The sequence below is a fragment of the Cherax quadricarinatus genome, chromosome 32 (assembly GCF_038502225.1).
Source record: "Cherax quadricarinatus isolate ZL_2023a chromosome 32, ASM3850222v1, whole genome shotgun sequence".
Classification (NCBI taxonomy): domain Eukaryota; kingdom Metazoa; phylum Arthropoda; class Malacostraca; order Decapoda; family Parastacidae; genus Cherax; species Cherax quadricarinatus.
Window position 1 is genome coordinate 5,852,140 of NC_091323.1, and position 27,701 is coordinate 5,879,840.

Here is a 27,701-nt window from a genome sequence, read left to right on the forward strand (position 1 = left end):
ATGTGACATTGAGGGGTAAGAATAGATGTACAGTTAAAGCTCCTGGGTCGAGGGAAAGAGTTCAGTTGGGTTACAGTTGGTGCCTCTGACGGAATATAATACAGTATTACCTCGGAATGCTTGTTATTAGAGGCCTGGGTTAGCATAGATGGTAGACCTTGGGACTGTCTATTTACGGATCATGGTTCGAGCCCCTCGTCCACCCTCTAGTTTATTCACATATATGAGTGACAGAGAGAGCGAGAGAGAGAGAGAGAGAGAGAGAGAGAGAGAGAGAGAGAGAGAGAGAGACACTCAATGGTCTCTTACTTTATTCGGTACATCCTCATAGTACTGGGAAGGGTCTGTTTTCCCCTTCAGAACAGTTTGAATTCTTGGTACATTAACTCAACAAGGTGCTGCAACATTCCTTAGAGAAGCTGGTTCATGTTGACATGATAGTATCTCACAGTTGCTTCAGATCCAACAGTTGATGCATTTTCATGTTGTACATTTCCAGTTCCACCACATCTCAAAGGTTTACGTCAAATTCTGTGCCAACCATCTGCATTTGGCAGCAGAAATCGCGATTTGTCAGACCAGGCAACGTTTTTCCAGTCTTCAATTGTCCAGTTTTGGTGAGCCTGTGTGCACTGTAAATGAGTGGAATCTGGTGTGGTCTTCCGATTCTGTAAACCATCCACTTCAATGTTCGATGTGTTGTGCGTTCAGAGATGCTCTTCTACGTACCACTGCTGTAACTCTGTTATTTGAGTTACTGTCGCCTTATTTTCACCCTGAACCAGTCAGGCGATTCTCCTCTGACCTCTCTCATTACTAAGACGCTTTTGCCCACAAACCTGCCCCACACTGGAAGTTCTGTGTTTTTCACACCATTCTCAATGAACTCTAGAGACTGTTGAGTGGGAAAAATCCCAGATTAGCAGTTTTTGAGATACCCAAACCAGCAGGTCTGTCTGGCACCAACAATGTTTAGTTTAAACAATAACTGGTCCTCATGACTATGAATGATGTTAGTCATTAAGGATTGCCTGATTAAATATTTGCATATGTACCTAATAAAGTGGCCGCTGAGCGTATATTGATGGATACGTATTATTTTAAACTTCTGTTTATGACTGTTAAGGGAAGTTTCATGATGCTGGCGAGGGTCTCTTGATCCAAGGAATGAGATTTTTCCACCCCTCCCCTGGATTGAACCCGATTGATTACGACTCCAAAGGTTCTCTCTAACCCCTCATAATTTAGCGCTTGCACCCGAATGGGATACAAAATAACTGTTGGTGAAAAACACAAGTTCAGTACGAGATGTTTCTCCAGCTTAACAGACTTCCTCAGTCGAATAAAGGAGTATATACCACTGGAGAGGTTAGAATTAAGTCTGACGTGATCAGTGATGGTCCATCACCCTTGCTAGGAGGAGATCAGACCTTCAAGCCCCGAGTGAAAATTGAGTTTCTAGGATTAGCCCCCTTTTATACCTTAGTGTTACACCTTAGTGTTATACCTTTGTGTTATACCTCAGTGTTACACCTCTAGTGTTACACATGTAACACCTCAGCGTTATATATCAGTGTTACACTTTACATTACACCTAAGTGTTACACCTCAGTATACCGTCAGTAATGTGAGTCAAGTTAATCCATTATTAAAAATATAATCATGTATTTGTTAAATAATTATAATATTTACGTAAATACCAGAACGATCAAAATTGTAGAAGATAGTGTTGAAACCGTATAAATTTCCTTAACTATCTCCTCTTGAAATTACAGTTTTTATTTTGTGAAAATAATGCATAATAATAATAATAATAATAATAATAATAATAATAATAATAATAATAATAATAATAATAATAATAATAATAATAATAATAATAATAATAATAATAAATAATTATTATTTATCATGGACCAGCAGAGCTCACTTAACGCCTGAGGAATGGGAGGTAATCAGGTTTGATCTTAGGAATGGGAAGATAGGTCCATTTCCTCAGATCAAGATCCCCTCACCGGCATCAAAGCTCCGGTCTTCAAGAGTGCGTTCAAGCTGACTTATTGCCAAATATTTACCCGAGGCGACGCGTTGGCTTCACTAGCTAGTGTAGGAGGTAGTTGGCACTTACTTTTGTCTCTCGATCGCCACTCTCTACCTCGCTCGACTCTCTAATTTAACAGGAATGCCAGAGGTACACACTCCCTTCTTCCTTCTGTTTGATCAGTCTACTTAAGCTGGAGTTTTCTGCATTGTTCGTTTCTCCCAGATACGACTAACACAAGGCTGTCTGTGTGACTATGTGGTCGTCAGAATATGAATGGTTATCGTAAAAAAGATTGTTACCACTAACTTGGTCAGCTATCATAACTTTTCGGCCCAGTTCTTGGACCCATTGTGTGTGTCTGTAATCTGATTACCGCCTTCACTATGGGTATTTGGTGCATAATGAAGATATTAAACAATCGCTAGAAAAAATGACCCGAGGCGACTGTATGGATAAGGTGTGGTAAGGCCGCGTGTTTAAGGAAACGCAATAGTGAGCTAACGTGATAGCAGGGTAGGTGATGCCTCTATTTTGGACCAGGGCAGCAACGACCACTGGCTCACTGTGGTGATCCCAGTGCGAGATTCTTTTGTGGTTACCCATTTAGTTGGTGGGAACAAACTCTAACACAAGTGTCTGGCATAAGACTCACTCAGTGGCGTCGGGGCTGTGGAGGAGTTGGGGCAAGAGTGTATGTCTGAGGGCACGTGCTGGTCTAGAAGCCAATGACTCTATGACGTACCAGGGCACCTCTTCTGACTTCCGCGTTCAGACAAAAGCCAGATACTGCTGTGACCATATTATACCCCGTGAATCAGCTGAGATGTTTACTTCGTCTGATTTTTTGCAGCGTGAACATCAACTAAGTGATAGGTTTACTAACCGAATGACTGAATGACTGACTGTTTGCCTGACTGACTGGATGGCTGATTAACTTACTGAGAAACTGAGCTGGCTGTATATTCATAGATTATTAAGGCTGAAAATTCGTCAAGATAATAGATTCATCTCATAACATTTCTCTGAGAGAATTTTACACCAGTCACCTTACTCACTTATTATTCATTTATGAACTCACTCACAAACTTACTCATGCACTCAATACGTCACTTAAACACACAATCACTCATTCATCTATTAATTCATTCACACAAACACATGCTTACTCACGAAATCACACTCACTATCCCCCCTTTTATCGCAGTCACTTGTTTACTCATCTCATTGCAACTCATCCTGATTCACTTCATCTTTCACAGACCCATCTGTAACACATTCACTTCCTTCTTAAGTGGGTTAGACTTGGACCTGCCTAGCATGGGCCAGTAGACCTACTTACAATAAAACTTCTGTTTTATGTTCTTTCCAATCTGATATTCAATCGTTCATTACCTAAACATTTTGGTACTTTCTTCATCATGTTCTTTCCTATGTTCGCTTTTAAATACTTTCTGTTACATATCCTACCAAACTTCTCTACTTAACTTCTCTATCAATCTCTGCGAAGATTCACTGTGACAGTTTTCGCTTCTTATCAGGTCCATTATCTTGTAATTCCTTATTCTCGTCAAACTCTACAGTGCTTTATTTTGAAAATTACTTAATAATCCATACGTTGGCACAATCTGTCACTTTTATACCTTATCCACCCTTTCACGTGCCTTTTCGTAAGTCACTTGCACGTTTCAGTGTAAACACCTGCACTACACTTGCACGTTTCAGTGTAAACACCTGCACTACACTTGCACGTTTCAGTGTAAACACCTGCACTACACTTGCACGCTTCAGTGTAAACACCTGCACTACACTTGCTTCAGTGTAAACACCTGCACTACACTTGCACGCTTCAGTGTAAACACCTGCACTACACTTGCACGCTTCAGTGTAAACACCTGCACTACACTTGCACGCTTCAGTGTAAACACCTGCTCTACACTTGCACGTTTCAGTGTAAACACCTGCACTACACTTGCACGTTTCAGTGTAAACACCTGCATTACACTTGCACGTTTCAGTGTAAACACCTGCACTACACTTGCACGTTTCAGTGTAAACACCTGCACTACACTTGCACGTTTCAGTGTAAACACCTGCACTACACTTGCACGCTTCAGTGTAAACACCTGCATTACACTTGCACGTTTCAGTGTAAACACCTGCACTACACTTGCACGTTTCAGTTTAAACACCTGCACTACACTTGCACGTTTCAGTGTAAACACCTGCACTACACTTGCACGCTTCAGTGTAAACACCTGCACTACACTTGCACGTTTCAGTGTAAACACCTGCACTACACTTGCACGTTTCAGTGTAAACACCTGCACTACACTTGCACGTTTCAGTGTAAACACCTGCACTACACTTGCACGCTTCAGTGTAAACACCTGCATTACACTTGCATGTTTCAGTGTAAACACCTGCACTACACTTGCACGTTTCAGTGTAAACACCTGCACTACACTTGCACGTTTCAGTGTAAACACCTGCACTACACTTGCACGCTTCAGTGTAAACACCTGCACTACACTTGCACGTTTCAGTGTAAACACCTGCACTACACTTGCACGCTTCAGTGTAAACACCTGCAAAACACTTTACCTGTAATCTTTACTTTCTGTAACTCTTTCAGTATTAATTCTACATTGCATATTAATCGCAGACTTTTTTTCTTCTGACTAATTGATTGATTCATTCATTTTCATTCTCTCTCTCTCTCTCTCTCTCTCTCTCTCTCTCTCTCTCTCTCTCTCTCTCTCTCTCTCGTAGGACAAGTGAACTAGGCAAGCTCCGTCAGTCTTAAAGGTCCTTTTCCTCTGAACTTGACACCAACTCTAATTCCACAAACATTTTCCTCACGTGCTGACACCGACCAACTAAGTATTGACCAAGTCAGCATCCCAGACATTGTTAAATTAGACACATGTGCAACTCTTGGGTATCTCTATTGAGGAAATGTTTCGCCACACAGTGGCTTCATCAGTCCATACAAAGGATAAACTTGAAGAACAGGAGGAGAATGAGGTAATCAGTCCCTCAACCTTGAGTCGATGTGGTCAGTCCATCAATCTTGAATAGAAGACGGCATATGAGCGGAGAAGTAGTTTATAAACCGTATGGCAGGAGAGGTGCAGCAGTCGTAGGTGGTGTCATATTTGTCCAATTGTGTTGCCTAACAAATGTGACATCACCTATGACTGCTGCACCTCTCCTGCCATACGGTTTATATGCTGCTTCTCCGCTCATATGCCGTATTCTATTCAAAATTGATGGACTGACCACATCGACTCAAGGTTGAGGGACTGATTACCTCATTCTCCTCCTGCTCTTCAAGATTCTCCTTTGTATGGACTGATGAAGCCACTGTGTGGCGAAACGTTTCCTCAATAAAGATACCAAAGAGTTGCACATGTGTCTAATTTAACAACGTGTCGGTTCTCTGAACCATTCGTCTACAATCCCAGACATTAATATTATCTTTATTTCCACAAGTACATGATACAGCTGACACACACCTAGCTGACGTCATCGACGTGCTATATAGAAAGCTCTGGGTTATTCACAACATTTTACAACAATTTAGGTTAATCTTGTCCCCCAGGATGCCACCTACAACAATTGATAAATAATCCGAGATGTTGAAGATTAAGATATTAAGCAGAACAATGTTATTATATAATGTAAACACCAACTCGCTGACCCACAACGGTAATATTTAACTTACGACTAGAAGACGGTAAGGAAACGGATGAGGGCTTGAACTCACGGCAGGGGAGTCTTATAACTCTCAGTTTATACCCATGGTGGTCGAGTCAGTAAGATACCCAAAGGTGGTCACGGCGGTAAGATACCCATGGTGGTCACGGCAGTAAGGTACCCATGGTGGTTACGGCAGTAGGATACCATGAGGGTCGAGGCAGTAAGACACCCATGGTGATCACGGCAGTAAGGTACCAATGGTGGTCAAGGCAGTAAGGTACCCATGGTGGTCAAGGCAGTAAGGTACCCATGGTGGTCAAGGCAGTAAGGTACCCATGGTGGTCAAGGCAGTAAGACAGTGATCGTGGTCAAGGCAGTAAGGTACCCATGGTGGTCAAGGCAGTAAGACAGTGATCGTGGTCAAGGTAGTAACTTATGCAGTGTGGGAAAGGTGTTGTAGTGGAAGCAGGACTGAGGACCCACACCATCACTCCAGATTAGGCAAGACGCCAAATGCACCAACTGAACTCCGATATGTCTCTGCCAGGGTCGCGTTTCATCTCATGGCCGCCGCCGCCGCCGCCGCCCTCAGTTCTTTTATTAAGAGCCCGACTTTAGGACAGATTAAGTGCCTTAATGAGTATGGTGTAGTGGATAGGCTTTAAACCTGATTATCCTTCCAACCATTCCATTTAAATACAGGAAATATTAATCATCAGATTTAAATGTTTTGATAAAAAACTCAAAAATAATTGTAACTTGTGTTTCCTGTCTAACATGACTTATTTGTGTTGCCTGTCTAACATGACTAACTTGTGTTGCCTGTCTAACATGACTAACTTGTGTTGCCTGTCTAACATGACTAACTTGTGTTGCCTGTCTAACATGACTAACTTGTGTTGCCTGTCTAACATGACTAACTTGTGTTGCCTGTCTAACATGACTAACTTGTGTTGCCTGTCTAACATGACTAACTTCTGTTGCCTGTCTAACATGACTAACTTGTGTTGCCTGTCTAACATGACTAACTTGTGTTGCCTGTCTAACATGACTTATTTGTGTAGCCTGTCTAACATGACTAACTTGTGTTGCCTGTCTAACATGACTAACTAGTGTTGCTTGTCTAACATGACTAACTTGTGTTGCCTGTCTAACATGACTAACTTGTGTTGCCTGTCTAACATGACTAACTTGTGTTGCCTGTCTAACATGACTAACTTGTGTTGCCTGTCTAACATGACTTATTTGTGTTGCCTGTCTAACATGACTAACTTGTGTTGCCTGTCTAACATGACTAACTTGCGTTGCCTGTCTAACATGACTAACTTGTGTTGCCTGTCTAACATGACTAACTTGTGTTGCCTGTCTAACACGACTTATTTGTGTTGCCTGTCTAACATGACTTATTTGTGTTGCCTGTCTAACATGACTAACTTGTGTTGCCTGTCTAATATGACTAACTTGTGTTGCCTGTCTAACATGACTAACTTGTGTTGCCTGTCTAACATGACTAACTTGTGTTGCCTGTCTAACATGACTAACTTGTGTTGCCTGTCTAACATGACTAACTTGTGTTGCCTGTCTAACAGGACTTATTTGTGTTGCTGTCTAACATGAATTATTTGTGTTGCCTGTCTAACATGACTAACTTGTGTTGCCTGTCTAACATGACTAACTTGTGTTGCCTGTCTAACATGACTAACTTGTGTTGCCTGTCTAACATGACAAACTTGTGTTGCCTGTCTAACATGACTAACTTGTGTAGCCTATCTAACATGAGTAACTTGTTTAGCCTGTCTAACATGACTAACTTGTGTAGCCTGTCTAACATGACTAACTTGTGTTGCCTGTATAACATGACCATAACCTGTGTTGCCTGGATAACATGATTGCAACCAGTGTTGCCTGGATAAAATGACTGCAACCAGTGTTGCCTGGATAACATGATTGCAACCAGTGTTGCCTGGATTTGACTAACACAAAGGCCCAATACCGTGTCTAGAACTAGGCACAAATAACCCACACATAGGAGAGAGGAGCTTACGACGATGTTTCGGTCCTACTTGGTCCATTTACAGTCTAACGAAAGAGAGAGGAGGGAGTATATACAGTCCGGCAGACAGTGACGGGACAGGAGAAGTAGTAGCAGTGGTAGTAGTAGTAGTAATGGTGGTGGTAGTAGAAGTAGCAGTAGTAGTAGTAGCGGTGGTAGTCATAGAGTGGTAGCAAGAGTGGTAATAGTAGTAGTGGTAGAAGTAGTGGTGGTAGAAATAGTGGTGTTGGGAGTAGTGGTAGTAGCAGTAGTAGTAATAGTGACAGTGGTAGCAGTAATAGTGGTAGTGGTAGTAGTAGTGACGGTAGTAGTAGTGACGGTAGTAGTAGTGGTGGTAGAAATAGTGGTGGTGGAAGTAGTGGTAGTAGCAGTAGTAGTAATAGTGACAGTGGTAGCAGTAATAGTGGTAGTGGTAGTAGTAGTGACGGTAGTAGTAGTGACGGTAGTAGTAGTGGTGGTAGTAGTGGTGGTAGTAATAGGTGTAGTAGTAGTAGTGGTAGTAGTAGGTGTAGTAGTAGTAGTGGTGGTAGTAGTAGGTGTAGTAGTAGTAGCAGTACTAGTAGTGGTGGAGTCAAAGTTCAAGGAAGAGGGACACTGCAGGAGAGCTAGAGGCCCGCAAAGAGAAACACTGCAGGAGAGCCAGGGGCCCGCAAAGTGAAGCACTGCAGGAGAGCCAGGGGCCCACAAAGAGGAGCACTGCAGAAGAGCTAGGGGCCAACAAAGAGGAGCACTGCAGAAGAGCTAGGGGCCCATAAAGAGGAGCACTGCAGGAGAGCTAGGGGCCCACAAAGAGAAGCACTGAAAACTAGGGGCCCACAAAGAGCACTACAGGAGAGATAGGGGCCCACAAAGAGGAGAACTACAGGAGAGCTAGGGTCCCACAAAGAACACTGCAGGAGATCTTGGGGCCAATAAAGAGGAGCACTACAGAAGAGCGAGGGGCCAACAAAGAAGAGCACTGCAGGAGAGTTAGGGGCCCACAAAGAGCACTGCAGGAGACCTAGGGGCCCACAAAGACGAGCACTGCAGGATAGCTAGGGGCCTACAAAGAGGAGCACTACAGGAGAGCTAGAGGCCCACAAAGACAAGCACTGAGAAAAATGGGCCCACAAAGAGGAGCACTGCAGGAGAGATAGGGGCCTACAAAGAGGAGCACTGCAGGAGAGCTAGGGGCCCACAAACAGGAGCACTGCAGGAAAGCTAGGGGCCCACAACAAGGAACACTGCAGGAGAGCTAGGGCTTACAAAGAGGAGCACTGCAGGAGAGCTAGGGGCCCACAAAAAGGAGCACCGCAGGAGAGCTAGGGGCCCACAAAAAGGAGCACTGCAGGAAAGCTAGGGGCCCACAAAGAGAAGCACTGAGAACTATGGGCCCACAAAGAGGAGCACTGCAGGAGAGACAGGGGCCCACAAAAAGGAGTACTGCAGGAGAGCTAGGGGCCCACAAAAAGGAGCACTGCAGGAGAGCTAGGGGCCCACAAAAAGGAGCACTGCAGGAGAGATAGGGGCCCACAAACAGGAGCACTACAGGATAGCTAGTGGCCCACAAACAGGAGCACTACAGGAGAGCTAGGGGCCCACAAAAAGGAGCACTGCAGGAGAGATAGGGGCCCACAAACAGGAGCACTACAGGATAGCTAGTGGCCCACAAACAGGAGCACTACAGGAGAGCTAGTGGCCCACAAACAGGAGCACTACAGGATAGCTAGTGGCCCACAAAAAGGAGCACTACAGGATAGCTAGTGGCCCACAAACAGGAGCACTACAGGAGAGCTAGTGGCCCACAAACAGGAGCACTACAGGAGAGCTGGTGGCCCACAAACAGGAGCACTACAGGATAGCTAGTGGCCCACAAACAGGAGCACTACAGGAGAGCTAGTGGCCCACAAACAGGAGCACTACAGGAGAGCTGGTGGCCCACAAACAGGAGCACTACAGGAGAGCTAGTGGCCCACAAACAGGAGCACTACAGGAGAGCTAGTGGCCCACAAACAGGAGCACTACAGGATAGCTAGTGGCCCACAAACAGGAGCACTACAGGAGAGCTAGTGGCTCACAAACAGGAGCACTACAGGAGAGCTAGTGGCCCACAAACAGGAGCACTACAGGAGAGCTAGTGGCCCACAAACAGGAGCACTACAGGATAGCTAGTGGCCCACAAACAGGAGCACTACAGGATAGCTAGTGGCCCACAAACAGGAGCACTACAGGATAGCTAGTGGCCCACAAACAGGAGCACTACAGGATAGCTAGTGGCCCACAAACAGGAGCACTACAGGATAGCTAGTGGCCCAGAAACAGGAGCACTACAGGATAGCTAGTGGCCCACAAACAGGAGCACTACAGGAGAGCTAGTGGCCCACAAACAGGAGCACTACAGGAGAGCTAGTGGCCCACAAACAGGAGCACTACAGGAGAGCTGGTGGCCCACAAACAGGAGCACTACAGGAGAGCTAGTGGCCCACAAACAGGAGCACTACAGGAGAGCTGGTGACCAGAGGGGTCGCTAGAGTTGGTGTCACCTTCATGAAATTCAAGGATTGGGGATGGTGGGGTAAACTGCAGTTATATCACTGCTGCATGACCAGTTACATCACTGCTGCATGACCAGTTACATCACTGCTGCATGACCAGTTACATCACTGCTGCATGACCAGTTACATCACTGCTGCATGACCAGTTACATCACTGCTGCATGACCAGTTACATCACTGCTGCATAACCAGTTACATCACTGCTGCATAACCAGTTACATCACTGCTGCATAACCAGTTACATCACTGCTGCATGACCAGTGACAAATGTTTAACAGTGAGAACGTTTAAGGGCCATAAATTAAACAGGAGAATACTTCTCAACTTTATTAATGATAAAATAAATAATGGTAGTAATATTGAGGAAACATAAAGTCAAATACCACTGTGAGTACACCTACACATCCTGCATTTATTCCTCTTCAACAATGCAAAAAAAAAAAACACTTGCAAAATGAAGGAAAACATTGCAACATCAGAGAAACACTAGTTCCTCTTTAAACTTGAGTACAGGTAACATCTGAGTGAATCTGATCTTACATTTCCTTGCCTTCAGTCCTGCAAAACCATCTGAGTGAATCTGATCTTACATTTCCTTGCCTTCAGTCCTGCAAAACCATCTGAGTGAATCTGATCTTACATTTCCTTGCCTTCAGTCCTGCAAAACCATCTGAGTGAATCTGATCTTACATTTCCTTGCCTTCAGTCCTGCAAAACCATCTGAGTGAATCTGATCTTACATTTCCTTGCCTTCAGTCCTGCAAAACCATCTGAGTGAATCTGATCTTACATTTCCTTGCCTTCAGTCCTGCAAAACCATCTATCACATCATGAAAATCAGTTATTTTCCCTATTTAGGCTTATTTGTATTCTGTAATCATATGATAGGCTATATAGAAACGAAGGATTCTTCTCTTGTGTTGGTGCAGCACTGTTTTGGGCATTAGTGGCACCTTCTTTAGAGGCTCTACGGTGTCACCCCCTAAATGGTGTCACCCGGGACGGCCCCCCCCGACCCCCGTTACGACGCCTTTGCTAGTGGCTCACAAACAGGAGCACTACAGGAGAGCTAGGGGCCCACAAACAGAAACACTACAGGACAGCTAGGGGCCCACAAACAGAAGCACTACAGGACAGCTAGGGGCCCACAAACAGAAGCACTACAGGAGAGCTAGGGGCCCACAAACAGAAGCACTACAGGACAGCTAGGGGCCCACAAACAGAAGCACTACAGGACAGCTAGGGGCCCACAAACAGAAGCACTACAGGAGAGCTAGGGGCCCACAAACAGAAGCACTACAGGAGAGCTAGGGGCCCACAAACAGAAGCACTACAGGAGAGCTAGGGGCCCACAAACAGAAGCACTACAGGAGAGCTAGGGGCCCACAAACAGAAGCACTACAGGAGAGCTAGGGGCCCACAAAGAGGAGTATTGCAGAAGAGCTAGTGCTCCACAAAGAGCAGCACTGAGAGATAAGGGCCCACAAAGAGCAGCACTGAGAGATAGGGGCCCACAAAGAGGAGCACTGAGAGCTAGGGGCCCACAAATGGTATTAACAAAAACACAGGGAAATGGAGGGATAAAATAAAGAACCAAACATCCAATACAGAAGAAAGAAACCCCGAAGAAAGAGGAAAGAAGAAAGGGGAAGAGGGAGAAGGGAAAAGAGAATCAGGTTAAGTCACGGGAGTTCTGAAATGTGAAGCATTTTACAATGTAGTGGGAGAGGAAGGCATCTACAGAGACGAAGCCACGACTAAGATTCATACAAGGAAAGTTGTGCATAAGGGAGGATTTTTATCCCTGAGCTTGCTACCATCTGCAGCTCATAAGACTGCCATCCCCACGAGCCCCTTTGAGGCGGGGTAGATGGCAGACCAGAGGCTTAGCTTCTCCCTACGAGCCCCGTGAGGGCGGGGAATGTGGCTAGGCCTGGGGACACTTGGTCCCAAAGATGAGGAGGTACTTGTACCTCCTCCCATGGGAGACTTAAGTCTCGAGACACTCCCCAGATAGGGAGCCAAGGCCGGGTCACCACTACTTGGAAAAGACCCGGGCCGGGAGAATACCGGTGAATAAAAAAAAAAAAAAAAAAAAAAGGGAGGATTCAACCAGACGGTGACTGTGAAAGTGAGAAGTAGGGTAGACAGTTTTAGCAGAAGACCAGTAAATAGGATGACTGTGATCCTTGACATAACAGAAAAAGAGCTGCCTTCTAGTCTCCTTTCTGTTAGTGTGACTTTGTAAATGGGTCCAAGTCTGCCCGAAACGTCGTCATAAGCTCCTCTCTCCTATATGCGGGTTATTTGCTTATACGACTGTAACCTGTGTTTCCAGTATAACATAATTATACCCAGAAATGCCTGTATAATAACATGAGTGTAATCTGTGTTGCCTGTATAATAACAAACCTGTAACATCTGTATCCTGGATAATAGCATGTCTATATCCCGTGTTGCCTGATTAATATGACTGTGTGTTATCTGATTAATATGACTGCAGCCTGTGTTGCCTGATTAATATGACTGTAACCTGTGTTGCCTGATTAATATGACTGTAACCTGTGTTGCCTGAGTAATATGACTAACCTATGTTGCCTGAGTAATATGACTAACCTGTGTTGCATGAGTAATATGACTAACGTGTATTGCCTGAGTAATATGACTAACGTGTGTTGCCTGAGTAATATGACTAACGTGTGTTGCCTGAGTAATATGACTAACGTGTGTTGCCTGAGTAATATGACTAACCTGTGTTGCCTGAGTAATATGACTAACCTGTGTTGCCTGAGTAATATGACTAACTTGTGTTGCCTGAGTAATATGACTAACCTGTGTTGCCTGAGTAATACGACTAACGTGTGTTGCCTGAGTAATATGACTAACGTGTGTTGCCTGAGTAATATGACTAACGTGTGTTGCCTGAGTAATATGACTAACGTGTGTTGCCTGAGTAATACGACTAACGTGTGTTTCCTGAGTAATATGACTAACGTGTGTTGCCTGAGTAATATGACTAACGTGTGTTGCTTGAGTAATATGACTAACGTGTGTTGCCTGAGTAATATGACTAACGTGTGTTGCCTGAGTAATATGACTAACGTGTGTTGCCTGAGTAATATGACTAACGTGTGTTGCCTGAGTAATATGACTAACGTGTGTTGCCTATATAAAGACATGACTCTAACCTGTCTTGCCTGTATAACATTACTGCAACCTGTATTTCCTGGATAATATGACTGTAATCTGTTTTGTCTTTATAATGACATGACTAATAGGTGTCGCTTCAATAAAGTCATATACAGAGAGAGAGAGAGAGAGAGAGAGAGAGATAGAGAGAGAGAGAGAGAGAGAGAGAGATACAAACGCACCTCTGAATCTGCATGTACACTGAGCGAAACATCAACTGAACAGCTGCTGAAGAAAGGGGTACCTTTAGTGAATTTCAAGGAGTCGTCATTCAGGACGATGTAGAGGTGTGGTCAGGTCGTCCGTGGACTTCACAGCACCAGTACGACATCCACATCTGATAAAGTACGTCAAAATGCTGGAGAAAGTACAAATGTTTTGGACGAGACTGGTGACAGAGGTAAAGTACATGTCTTTAGAGTTACACCTGTTAATATTACAAGACATGAGGATCAGAACTGACATGAAATATGCTGCTGACAGCTGGAATGGCCAGACAACCACTTTCCTTGCTGGACGACATAAACCCTACCATATTTATCAGAAGTCATCCTCCAACAACCACTTTCTAGCCCGGAGCGGCACAACGCAGCATACGTGAATGTGACCCAGGTATACCGCTGTCAAACATCTCTAAACGTTACCGTTATACCATGTTTTACGTGAATATCTAGATCTTGAAACTTGTCCACCACCTCTGTTGTAATAACAGCTTCATGAAGACTCTATTCACTCCAAATCACAGAACGGGTGGGGTTTGAACCCATGGCAGGAGAACACTAAAACTCAGAGGCCAGTGCGCTAACTACTCGGCCAGCTGGCTCCATTTATGGACATACGTGTCTAGGTTTATCTGACGTAAGAGAAAATTCACAGACTCTTGGCGTAATTTCTCTGGAACTGCTGGACACATCCACAGTGATGACACGACTCGTGCATCCCTGAGTTCTAGTGACCCGCCAAGCTTGAATCACCAGTGGTTGATGTGTATCCCTGAGTCCTAGTGACCCACCAAGCTTGGATCACCAGTGGTTGATGTGTATCCCTGAGTCCTAGTGACCCACCAAGCTTGGATCACCAGTGGTTGATGTGTATCCCTGAGTCCTAGTGACCCACCAAGCTTGAATCACCAGTGGTTGATGTGTATCCCTGAGTCCTAGTGACACACCAAGCTTGGATCACCAGTGGTTGATGTGTATCCCTGAGTCCTAGTGACCCACCAAGCTTGGATCACCAGTGGTTGATGTGTATCCCTGAGTCCTAGTGACCCACCAAGCTTGGATCACCAGTGGTTGATGTGTATCCCTGAGTTCTAGTGACCCTCCAACCAAACTTGAATCACCAGTAGTTGATGTGTATCCCTGAGTCCTAGTGACCCACCAAGCTTGAATCACCAGTGGTTGGTGTGTATCCCTGAGTCCTAGTGACCCGCCAAGCTTGGATCACCAGTGGTTGGTGCGTATCCCTGAATCCTAGTGACCCACCAAGCTTGAATCACCAGTGGTTGGTGTGTATCCCTGAGCCCTAGTGACCCGCCAAGCTTGGATCACTAGTGGTTGGTGTGTATCCCTGAGTTCTAGTGACCCACCAAGCTTGAATCACCAGTGATTGATGTACATCCCTGAGTCCTAGTGACCCACCAAGCTTGGATCACCAGTGGTTGATGTGTATCCCTGAGTCCTAGTGACTCACCAAGTTTGGATCACCAGTGGTTGGTGTGTATCCCTGAGTCCTAGTGACCCGCCAAGCTTGAATCACCAGTGGTTGATGTACATCCCTGAGTCCTAGTGACCTCTCCAAGCTTGGATCACCAGTGGTTGATGTGTATCCCTGAGCTCTAGTGACCCACCAAGCTTGGATCACTAGTGGTTGATGTGTATCCCTGAGTCCTAGTGACCCACCAAGCTTGGATCACCAGTGGTTGATGTGTATCCCTGAGTCCTAGTGACCCACCAAGCTTGGATCACCAGTGGTTGATGTGTATCCTTGAGTTCTAGTGACCCGCCAACCAAACTTGAATCACCAGTGGTTGATGTGTATCCCTGAGTCCTAGTGACCCACCAAGCTTGAATCACCAGTGGTTGGTGTGTATCCCTGAGTCCTAGTGACTCACCAAGTTTGGATCACCAGTGGTTGGTGTGTATCCCTGAGTCCTAGTGACCCGCCAAGCTTGAATCACCAGTGGTTGATGTACATCCCTGAGTCCTAGTGACCCACCAAGCTTGGATCACCAGTGGTTGATGTGTATCCCTGAGCTCTAGTGACCCACCAAGCTTGGATCACTAGTGGTTGATGTGTATCCCTGAGTCCTAGTGACCCACCAAGCTTGGATCACCAGTGGTTGGTGTGTATCCCTGTGTCCTAGTGACCCACCAAGCTTGGATCACCAGTGGTTGGTGTGTATCCCTGAGTCCTAGTGACTCACCAAGCTTGGATCACCAGTGGCTGATGTGTATCTCTGAGTCCTAGTAACCCACCAAGCTTGGATCACCAGTGGCTGATGTGTATCCCTGAGTCCTAGTAACCCACCAAGCTTGGATCACCAGTGGCTGATGTGTATCCCTGAGTCCTAGTAACCCACCAAGCTTGGATCACCAGTGGCTGTTGTGTTAACCACTTGAGAACTCAGCAGCACCACTGAGGTCAGAGACACATCAACACCCAGGACACAGCTAAACACAGACAACAGACACGTCACACTTCCTGTCCCTCTGTTGCCCAACATTCCATTTATTTATTAATACATATATTACATTATTACAGCGAAGATGTAATAATGTAATTGTTATTTAGATATAAATTTGAGGTGCTACAACACCCTAGAACAAATGGGATCATCTGGCGACTTAAACCCTTTACGCTGATCGGTCAATTCGGTTTAATGGTTATCCACTAAACGAGGGTCAGAAAGGCTACATATAACCAGTTCACTAGTCAAAAAATACTTCATTAAAATTGGGATTACAGTAAACTTTGGTGCTAACTGCCTGGTCAGTCAGACTGTTGGTGCTAGTAGTTGGCAGGTCGGCGTAACCACGATAACACACCTGGTCACATACGTCATTCATTATCGATTTTCATTGTCGACAAAAAAAAGTTTAGAAAGTAACACAGAGTCGGAAATTGTTGATATAGTCTAACTGCATGAACCTTGTGGGTTTAGCGCTTAGTTTTGCTTAAAATAATAATAATAAATAAAAATAATAAATAATAACTACTACTACTACTACTAATAATAATAATTACTACTAATAATAATAATAACTACTACTACTAATAATAATAATTACTACTAATAATAATAACTACTACTAATAATAATAATAATAATAATTACTGCTACTACTACTCATAATAACTACTACTACTAATAATAATTACTACTAATAATAATAATAACTACTACTACTAATAATAATAATAATAATTACTACTACTACTAATAATAATAATAACTACTACTACTAATAATAATAATTACTACTACTAATAATAATAACTACTACTACTAATAATAATAATAATTACTACTACTAATAATAATAATAACTACTACTAATAATAATTACTACTACTACTAATAATAATAACTACTACTACTAATAATAATTACTACTACTACTAATAATAACTACTACTACTACTAATAATAATAATTACTACTACTACTAATCATAATAACTACTACTAAAAATAATTACTAATAATAATAATAACTACTACTACTAATAATAATAATTACTACTACTAATAATAATTACTACTACTACTAATAATAATAACTACTACTACTAATAATAATTACTACTACTACTAATAATAACTACTACTACTACTAATAATAATAATTACTACTACTACTAATCATAATAACTACTACTAAAAATAATTACTAATAATAATAATAACTACTACTAATAATAATAATAATTACTACTACTAATAATAATTACTACTACTACTAATAATAATAATAACTACTACTACTAATAATAATAATTACTACTAATAATAATAATTACTACTACTAATAATAATAACTACTACTACTAATAATAATAATAACTACTACTACTAATAATAATAATTACTACTACTACTACTAATAATTACTACTACTACTAATAATAACTACTACTACTACTACTACTAATAATAATAACTACTACTACTAATAATAATAATTACTACTACTAATAATAATAATTGCTACTACTACTAATAATAATTACTACTACTACTACTAATAGTAATATTAATAATTACTAGCAATAATAATCATAATAATATAATATGTAAACTAGGTTAACAGTTCTCGTAATTCAAGTATCGTACGTCAGATATTTTAGTGTTTGTTACGTAGTGGTAATTACGGTAACTGTGCGTTATAACGATTATCAACAGCGGTTGTCATTTCGGAAAATAATGGTTAAAATTCCTTTTTCAGATTACTGTAAAAAGACGAACAGTCACCTGTGTGAATATATAAGTTTGGTGTAGGCCTACGGCTGGGTTAAACAACTTGAAGGTTGATTTTACAAAAACGGTAGCTGGGAGGATCTAGATCATTAATGTTTGTGAGGTGACAACAATGGTGGTTCATTACTCCAGTAGTGTTACCGAGTGTGGCTTTATCTCCTTCGTTCGTCTCCTCTTCAGGTGGGTAATATTAATTAACAAGGTGATCCTCTCTCTCTCTCTCTCTCTCTCTCTCTCTCTCTCTCTCTCTCTCTCTCTCTCTCTCTCTCTCTCTCTCTCTCTCTCTCTCTCTGTCCTCCTCCTCCTCTCCTCTCTCTCTCTTCTCCTCTCTCTCTCTCTCCTTCTCTCTGTTCCCCCCTCTCTCTCCTCCTCTCTCCTCTCCCCCCTCTCTCTCTCTCTCTCTCTCTCTCTCTCTCTCTCTCTCTCTCTCCTCCTCTCTCTCTCCTCCTCCTCCTCTCTCTCTCCTTCTCCTCTCTCTCTCTCTCCTCCTCTCTGTTCCCCCCCTCTCTCTCTCTCTTTCCTCCTCTCTCTCTCTCTCTCCTTCTCTCTCTCAATATTTACTCACATAAAGTGTGTGTCCTGACTTTTATTTGCACTGCTTTCTTTTAATAATATATTTTCTCCTTAACTAATAATATCATTATTATTAATTTGTTGGTGTTATTGTTATCCTTCATTCTTCCTCCTTTTCTTTATCTTTTCTTCTTTTTCTTTTCTTCCTCATTTTCATCATTTTCTTATTTTCTTCATTTTGTCCTTGATTTCTTTTTCTTCTTAGTTTACTTTTCTTCTTCGTCTTGTCTTCATCTTCCTCTTCTTTTCTTCTTTTATCTTGTGTTTTCCTTCTTGTTCTTTTCATTTTTCTTATTCTTTTCCATCATCTTTTTCTTTTCTTCTTCCTTCTTTTCCTTTCATCTTTTTTCTTGTTTCCTTTTCTTTTCCTCTTTTTCATCTTTTCTTTATCTTTTCCTCATCTTCTGTGGCATACAAAATATGTTACAATTTATTCAGCATATATCACACTCCCATATAGGCTGCCTCCCAACCAGCATACCAGGTGCTAAGGGTTTAACGATGAATGGGTACCCGTCGTTAAATCAGTCCCTTGGTTCATTGACCAATCACAGGCAAGCCTGCCAAGTGCTGAGACAATATGGTTCACTTGCGGTCAGCATTTGCCAGACTTGCCTACCAGCTGGTTGAGCACGGTGCTCTCTCTCTCTCTCTCTCTCTCTCTCTGGTTTATGCTTTATCATCTGTCACCGGCGTGTACACTTATTATTCCATCTGTACATAGTGTACATTTTTGTACATAGTGGGTGAAGACAAAATATACATTATAGTCTACTGCTGAGTTTGTCTGTTCCATTTCTCATCACCACCAGGACTCACAGGCCATTTATTACCTGTGTTCGTAATGTTTTTTCTCTTTTCTTCATTTCCTCTGTTTTTCTTCGTTTTCTTCTTCTCTTTCTCTCTCTTGTTCATTAATGATGTATTAATTGCATATTGATGTTTGAAGGTTACTGACTGGATGGTTTATTTTGTGTTTTATTTTATTTATTAACTGAATGATCTTTGGTCTGGTTTATTAACTGATTGGTCTTTGGTCTGGTTTATTAACTGACTGGTCTTTGGTCCGGTTTATTAACTGACTGGTCTTTGGTCCGGTTTATTAACTGACTGGTCTTTGGTCCGGTTTATTAACTGACTGGTGTTTGGTCCTGTTTATTAACTGACTGGTCTTTGATCCGGTTTATTAACTGACTGGTCTTTGATTCGGTTTATTAACTGGCTGGTCTTTGGTCCGGTTTAACTGACTGGTCTTTGGTCCGGTTTATTAACTGACTGGTCTTTGGTATGGTTTATTAACTGACTGGTCTTTGGTCCGGTTTATTAACTGACTGGTCTTTGGTCCGGTTTATTAATTGACTGGTCTTTGGTCTCGTTTCTCGGTCGCTGTGAATGGATATTTTTTAACCAGTCACAACGTCACATTTGTGCGAGTCTTCCTTACGTCAGTGTGTGAGTCTTCCCTACGTCAGTGTGTGAGTCTTCCCTACGTCAGTGTGAGAGTTTTCCCTACGTCAGTGTGTGAGTCTTCCCTATGTCAGTGTGAGAGTCTTCCCTACGTCAGTGTGAGAGTCTTCCCTACGTCAGTGTGAGAGTCTTCCCTACGTCAATGTGAGAGTCTTCTCTACGCCAGTGTGAGTCTTCCCTACGTCAGTGTGAGAGTCTTCCCTACGTCAGTGTGAGAGTCTTCCCTACGTCAATGTGAGAGTTTTCTTTACGTCTGTGTAAAAGTCTTCCCTACGTCAGTGTGAGAGTGTTCCTTACGTCAGTGTGAGAGTCTTCCCTACGTCAATGTGAGAGTTTTCCCTACGTCAATGTGAGAGTTTTCCCTACGTCAATGTGAGAGTCTTCCCTACGTCTGTGTAAAAGTCTTCCCTACGTCAGTGTGTGAGTCTTCCCTACGTCAGTGTGACAGTCTTCCCTACGTCAATGTGAGAGTTTTCCCTACGTCAATGTGAGAGTCTTCCCTACGTCTGTGTAAAAGTCTTCCCTACGTCAGTGTGAGAGTGTTCCCTACGTCAGTGTGAGAGTCTTCCCTACGTCAATGTGAGAGTTTTCCCTACGTCTGTGTAAAAGTCTTCCCTACGTCAATGTGAGAGTTTTCCCTACGTCAATGTGAGAGTCTTCCCTACGTCTGTGTAAAAGTCTTCCCTACGTCAGTGTGAGAGTGTTCCCTTCGTCGTCTTGTGCTGAAGGGAAGTCACCGTCTCCTGTCACCTGGTTGTAAAGTGTACATCACTTGTACAAACTGTAACACTCCTTCAGGATCCTGTGACGGTCCACCATCTAGTGAAGACCTGGTTATCAACTTCCCGCTTCTGTTTGGCTAGTTAATAGTCCAATTTAGACCGAAACATCGTCATAAGTTCAGTCTGTGTGCGAGTTATTTGTGAATTACTCAGGTGTTGTGCCTTTATGTTCTTTAAAAGCACCGTGATCACCGAAGAACACCATCCCCGACTCTAATGGAACTGTCACATACACTTTCGTTATCCTATACAACTTCACACCAAGACAGGTCCAAGATTTTGTGGAACAATTTATCGTAGACTTGGACAGCTATTCACAACTCACGTACCTTCCGAAAGAAGTGTTTAAAAATCTCCAAAAAGAGTCATTCCAAATAGGAGAGTAAAGTGAGCTTATGAAATGCGCCTGTCAACTGTTACACCCTTTTGTCGATTTTAAGTAGACAGTTTCTACTTATTATTGCAATGTTATTTTTGCTATTTCACTTAATATTATATTCAGGAGTAATTCCATTAGTAGCTAAAATGGATTTACTGGACTTTATAATATTATCTGGTCGTATTACTTAGCTTTGTACGTAGGTAGGTTATTTAATTAGTACAAACTGCTGGTGCGACCTGGCCAAGCAACAGTAGGTGTTTTGAGCTGCTCAACCCCTTCTCCGACCGAGTCAAAGTTCGCTGGTAAAGCCTCACTTTGTTCAGTTCATACCTTCCTCTGGACCAGCAAGGGTCTAGGGAAGTATCCATCTCTAAACACCATTCGCCTCCCTTGAAAATACCAGGAATTCTCGGAAACTCATTGCTAAGACTTATCTCGGTTGGAGAAGGCGGTTGAGAAGCTCTTAGAGAAAGTGAAGCCAAGTGTGCAAACCACTGTGTTGTAAGAGGGCTTATTGCAGAGTGAACCCTATGTAAGAGCTCTATCAGTGTGGTGTTCAAGTTTTTAAGCAACGCCTGTGCATGTACATATACTGATATATCCTGACTCACTCAGAGCCACAAAATCTATTTTGAGAAACATGCTGTTTCTGGAACAAGGAGAGGTGGATGACATTGACGATACTGATGAGGCAAGTCTAATATCTCAGTTTGGAGACTTGGACCAACCGCTTGCAGCAGCAGGACTTAATCTTGGTGGCCTTCCAACTTCCCTACCCTCTGGTGATGTGGCTGAGCCAGAATCAAAGGGAGCTGGTGGTGAGCTGACATCCCTGGGAGAGGTGCCTGAAATTGGGGTGTCTAATCACCCAGTTTCCGACCCTGGTCCACTAGAAGCACCCGGGGCAAGTGCTCGACCCATGGAAAGACAGGAAACCTTGTATCCCCCAACTCCTCCACTACCGACTGGGCCCATATCACAAAACCAGTTCGAAAGGATGGAGCTCCTTATTATTTTACAGACGGCCCAAAAAGAAGCCTAAAGGAAGCTGAATGCAAGAGAGTTTGAGAGGGACACCATTCTCTACGAACGTCAGTGGCAAAGGGAAGGAGTTGAGACCCGAGACCCCCAGAAATACTTTCGACATTCATAAAGCAGCATCTCTGGTGCCCAAGTTTTGCGAGTCTGATCTGGACACGTACTTCGATACTTTCGAAAATCAAGCTCGAGCTATGCAGTGGCCCCGAAAATTCTGGGCTGTCTTGTTGCATACGACGCTGACTGGTAAAGCTCGAGAATGTACAGCGGCTTTGCCTTACGAAAAGTACATACAATATGACTCAGTCAAGAAGGTCATACTGGAGACCTATGATCTACTCCCTTTTAGCTACCAGCAAGCCTTCCGTACTCTGCAAAGGTTACCAGGGCAAACTTGGGTGAACTTCGCCAGGCAGAAGAAGGTAGATTTTGAGAGGTGGCAAAGAGCCTCACAAAGCAACACCGTAAGCAGCCTAACCCAATTAAAACTACAAGAGGACTTCTATAATTCTATATCTGGGGATTTGCGGAAGTTCCTGATCGACCGTCCAACACCTGATGTGATGGAAACCGCTGCACTGGCCGATGGCTACGAGATCTCCAGCCAGCTGATCCGTGATAGAACATCCAGAGAGGAAGCAGTAAAATTGGGCCAGAAGGTTCGACCAGTTAAGTAAAGAACAGTAACCTCTCGAACCCTGGATAAACCATGCAATGGTGACCGGTTTCAACCACGACAGAACCGGGAGGTATATAAAGCCAGGAAGAACTTGTCCTGTTCATATTGTCAAAAGGAAGGTCATGTGAGAAACCAATGTTATCAGCTGGAAAGGGATAGGAAACATAAATATCGAGAAGGTGCTACTATGCAGATGGTGCCTTCGGCAGCCCACACGCAGGGGTGTCTACAGACGGATCTTGGGCCGGCAGGACCGAAGACCGCTTCACCGAGATGACCAGAGACGAGGACCTTCTCAGGGCAAGAAACTGAAAAGGCAATGAGCCCATATTTTTCAGAAGGAAAAGCTGGTATTGACGAGTGTCAAGTGGTAGCTATTAAAGCCTATAGGGATACGGGGAGTTACATGGCATTGTTAAAAAGGGGAATCCTCCCTTTATCTGACCGCACTTACACGAAGATAGGTGGACTTCTGGAGGCTTATGGGGGAGCCGTCTCTAGAGTTCCCCTCCATAGGATATACCTAGACCTAGGTTGCTATAAAGGACATGCGACTGTCGGTATATCAGACGAAGGATTCCCTATTAAGTCTGCTGACCTACTGATAGAAAATGACCTAAGCTGCGAAGGAATCAAGAACCTTTGGTGATAGAAAATACCTCGGGAGAGGATTACCTGGTTGAGGCTTATAGGAAGGACCTATCATTATTTCCGCTGGGAGTTGTCACTAGGTCCATGGCAACGACCAGGTTACCTCCTGAATCAAGAGAGGAAGAAGAGGACAAAGCTCATCTGGGTTTGAACCTTTAGTGCGACCCACTGGCCCAAGGATGCGACGTCTGTGCCTGCAGGGCTAGACTCAACTTTAGATTAGGTGCTAAAAAATTTAGACCTGAAGATCTAATCCAAGCACAGATGAAAGACTCCTTTGTTGGATAAAGTAAGAAAGCTGGTGGTAACTGAAGAAGAGGCCGAGAAACTAGAGGACTGTGTTTATTCTAGTAGCGGTATATTTATGAAGAAATCCGCCAGAAGACATCCGGCCTTCCTGGAAGGATGCCAGGCGGAGGATACCATTATTTAGTTTTTATTTAATGTCACATGTTGATGAGGAATTCTCTCCTGAGATGATTACGTAGGCAGGCATCACCAGACGTAAGGTTCAGCCATGTTCTAGTGTAGGCAGGCATCACCAGACGTGAGGTTCACCCATGTTCTAGTGTAGGCAGGCATCACGAGACCTGAGGTTCAGCCATGTTCTAGTGTAGGCAGGCATCACCAGACGTGAGGTTCAGCCATGTTCTAGTGTAGGCAGGCATCACCAGACAGGAGGTTCAGCCATGCTCTGGTGTAGGTAGGCATCACCAGACAGGTAGAGGTTCAGCCATGCTCTAGTGTAGGCAGGCATCACCAGACAGGAGGAGGTTCAGTCATGCTCAAGTGAAGGCAGGCATCACCACACAGGAGGTTCAGCCATGTTCTAGTGTAGGCAGGCATCACCAGACCTGAGGTTCAGCCATGTTCTAGTGTAGGCAGGCATCACCAGACGTGAGGTTCAGCCATGTTCTAGTGTAGGCAGGCATCACCAAACAGGAGGTTCAGCCATGCTCTGGTGTACGTAGGCATCACCAGACAAGTTGAGGTTCAGCCATGCTCTAGTGTAGGCAGGCATTACCTGAGAGGTGGAGGTTCAGCCATGCTCTAGTGTAGGCAGGCAACACCAGACAGGAGGAGGTTCAGTCATGCTCAAGCGAAGGCAGGCATCACCACACAGGAGGTTCAGTAATGCTCTAGTGTAGGCAGACATCACTAGACAGGAGGTTCAGCTATGCTCTAGTGTAGACAGGTATCACCACACAGGAGGAGGTTCAGCCATGCTCTAGTGAAGCCAGGTATCAGCAGACAGGAGGTTAAGCCATCCTCTATTCTAGGCAGGGATCACCACCTGGAGGAGGTTCAGCCATGCTCAAGTGTAGGCAGACATCACAACACAAGAGGTTCAGCCATGCCCAAGTGTAGGCAGACATCACTAGACAGGAGGTTCAACTATGCTCTAGTGTAGACAGGTATCACCACACAGGAGGAGGTTCAGCCATTCTCCAGTGTAGGCAGGCATCACCAGACAAGAGGTTCAGCCATGCTCTAGTGTAGGCAGGCATCACCTCACAGGAGGAGGTTCAGCCATGCTCTATTGTAGGAAGGCATCACCAGACAGGAGGTTCAGCCATGTTGTAGTGTAGGCAGGCATCACCACATAGGAGGAGGTTCAGCCATGCTATAGCGTAGGCAGGCATCACCACGCACGAGGAAGTTCAGACATGCTCTAGTTTATGCAAGCATCATCAGACAGGAGATACAGCCATGCTCTAGTGTAGGCAGGCATCACCAGACAGGAGGAGGTTCAGCCATGCTAAAGTGTAGGCAGGTATCACCACACAGGAGGAGGTTCAGACATGCTCTAGTTTAGGCAGGCATCACCGGACAGAAAGTTCAGCCATGCTCTAATGTAGGCAGGCATCACCAGACAGGAGGTTCAGCCATGTTGTAGTGTAGGCAGGCATCACCACAAAGGAGGTGGTACAGACATGCTCTAGTTTAGACAGGCATCACCAGACAGGAGATTCAGCCATGCTCTAGTGTAGGCAGGTATCACTAGACAGGAGGTTCAGCAATGCTTTAGCTTAGGCAGAGATCCCCACACAGGAGGTGGTTCAGCCATGCTCAATATAGGCAGGTATCACCAAACAGAAGGTTAAGGCATGTTCTATTCTACACAGGTATCATCGGAAAGGAGATTCAGCAGTGCTCTAGGGTGGTCATGCATCGCCACACAGGAGGATCAGCAATGCTCTAGTGTAGGCAGGCACGCAGGTGGTGGTTCAGACATTCTCTAGTCTAGGCAGGGACAACCACACAGGTGGTGGTTCAGCGATGCTCTATAGGCAGGCATCACCAGACAGGAGGTTCAGACATGCTCTAGTGAAGGCAGGCATCACCAGACAGGAGGTTCAGCCATGCTCTACTGAAGGCAGGCATCACCAGACAGGAGAACGTTCGGCCACGCTCTAGTGTAAGCAGGCGTCACCTTACAGGAGGTTCAGCCATGCTCTAGTGTAGGCAGGTATCACCACACAAGAGGACCTTCAGCCATGCTCTAGTGTAGGCGGGCATCACCACAGAGGTGGTGGTTCACCAATGCTCTTGTGTAGGCACGCATCACCACAAGGAGCTGGTTCAGCCATTCTCTAGTGTAGACAGGCATCACCAGACAGAACGTTCAGTCATGTTCTAGTGTAGGCAGGCATCACCAGACAGAAGGTTCAGCCATGCTCTAATGTAGGTAGACATCACGAGACTGGATGTGGATAAGCCATGTTCTATTGTAGGCAGGCATCACCACACTGGTGGTGGTTCAGCTATGCTCTAGTGTAGGCAGGCATCAATACACAGGTGGTGGTTAAGTCATGCTCTAGTGTAAATAAGCATCACCACTAAGGTGTTTGTTCAGCCATGCTCTAGTGGTAGCAGGCATCACCTCACAGGAGGTGGTTCAGCCATGCTCTAGTGTACGCAGGAATCACTACTCAGGTGTTGGTTCAGCCATGCTCTAGTGTACGCAGGAATCACTACTCAGGTGTTGGTTCAGCCATGCTTTAGTGTAGGCAGGTATCACCACACAGGTGGTGGATCAGCCATGCTCTAGTGTACGCAGGAATCACTACTCAGGTGTTGGTTCAGCCATGCTCTAGTGTAGGCAGGTATCACCACACAGGTGGTGGATCAGCCATGCTCTAGTGTAAGCAGGCATCACGACACAGGTGATGGATCAGCCATGCTCTAGTGTAGGCAGGCATCACAACACAGGTTGTGGTTCAGCCATCCTCAAGTGTAGGCAATCATCCCAACACAGGTTATGGTTCAGCCATTCTCTAGAGAAGGCAGGCATCACCACACAGGTGGTGGCTCAGCGATGCTCTAGTGTAGGCAGGCATCACCACACAGGTGGTGGTTCAGCGATGCTCTAGTGTAGGCAGGCATCACCATACAGGTGGTGGTTCAGCCATGCTCTTGTGTAGGCAATCATCCCAACACAGGTTATGGTTCAGCCATTCTCTAGAGTAGGCAGGCATCACCACACAGGTGGTGGCTCAGCGATACTCTAGTGTAGGCAGGCATCACCACACAGGTGGTGGTTCAGCGATACTCTAGTGTAGGCAGGCATCACCACACAGGTGGTGGCTCAGCGATGCTCTAGTGTAGGCAGGCATCACCACACAGGTGGTGGTTCAGCGATGCTCTAGTGTAGGCAGGCATCACCACACAGGTAGTGGTTCGGCCATGCTCTAGTGTAGGCAGGAATCACTACACAGGTGTTGCTTCAGCCATGCTCTAGTGTAGGCAGGCATCACAACACAGGTGGTGGTTCAGCCATGCTCTAGTGTAGGCAGGAATCACTACAGAGGTGTTGCTTCAGCCATGCTCTAGTGTAGGCAGAAATCATTACACAGGTGGTGGTTCAGCCATGCTCTAGTGTAGGCAGGCATCACCACACAGGTGGTAGTTCAGCCATGCTCTAGTGTAGGCAGGAATCACTACACATTTGGTGGTTCAGCCATGCTCTAGTGAAGGCAGGAATCACCACACAGGTAGTGTTTCAGCCATGCTCTAGTGCAGGCAGGAATCACTACACAGGTGGTGGTTCAGCCATGCTCTAGTGTAGGCAGGAATCACCACACAGGTGGTGGTTCAGCCATGCTCTAGTGTAGGCAGGAATCACTACAC

The 27,701-nt window shown here is 44.5% G+C and overlaps 1 protein-coding gene across 7 annotated transcripts in view; it reads left to right on the plus strand.

Annotated features, from left to right (window-relative positions):
- LOC128690175 (bestrophin-2a) overlaps positions 1–27,701 on the plus strand; it is a 172,752-nt gene that overhangs the window by 30,832 nt on the left and 114,219 nt on the right. For 5 of the 7 annotated variants that reach the window (XM_070090425.1, XM_070090431.1, XM_070090428.1 and 2 more), the window contains one exon: positions 17,967–18,178. The exons of the other annotated variants lie outside the window; for them this stretch is intronic. Coding sequence is in view for 1 of the 5 variants with exons in the window: in XM_070090431.1 (XP_069946532.1) it covers positions 18,111–18,178 (68 nt within the window). In the remaining 4 variants the exon portion in view is untranslated. The remainder of the gene's footprint in view (positions 1–17,966; positions 18,179–27,701) is intronic. 7 annotated transcript variants of the gene reach the window in all.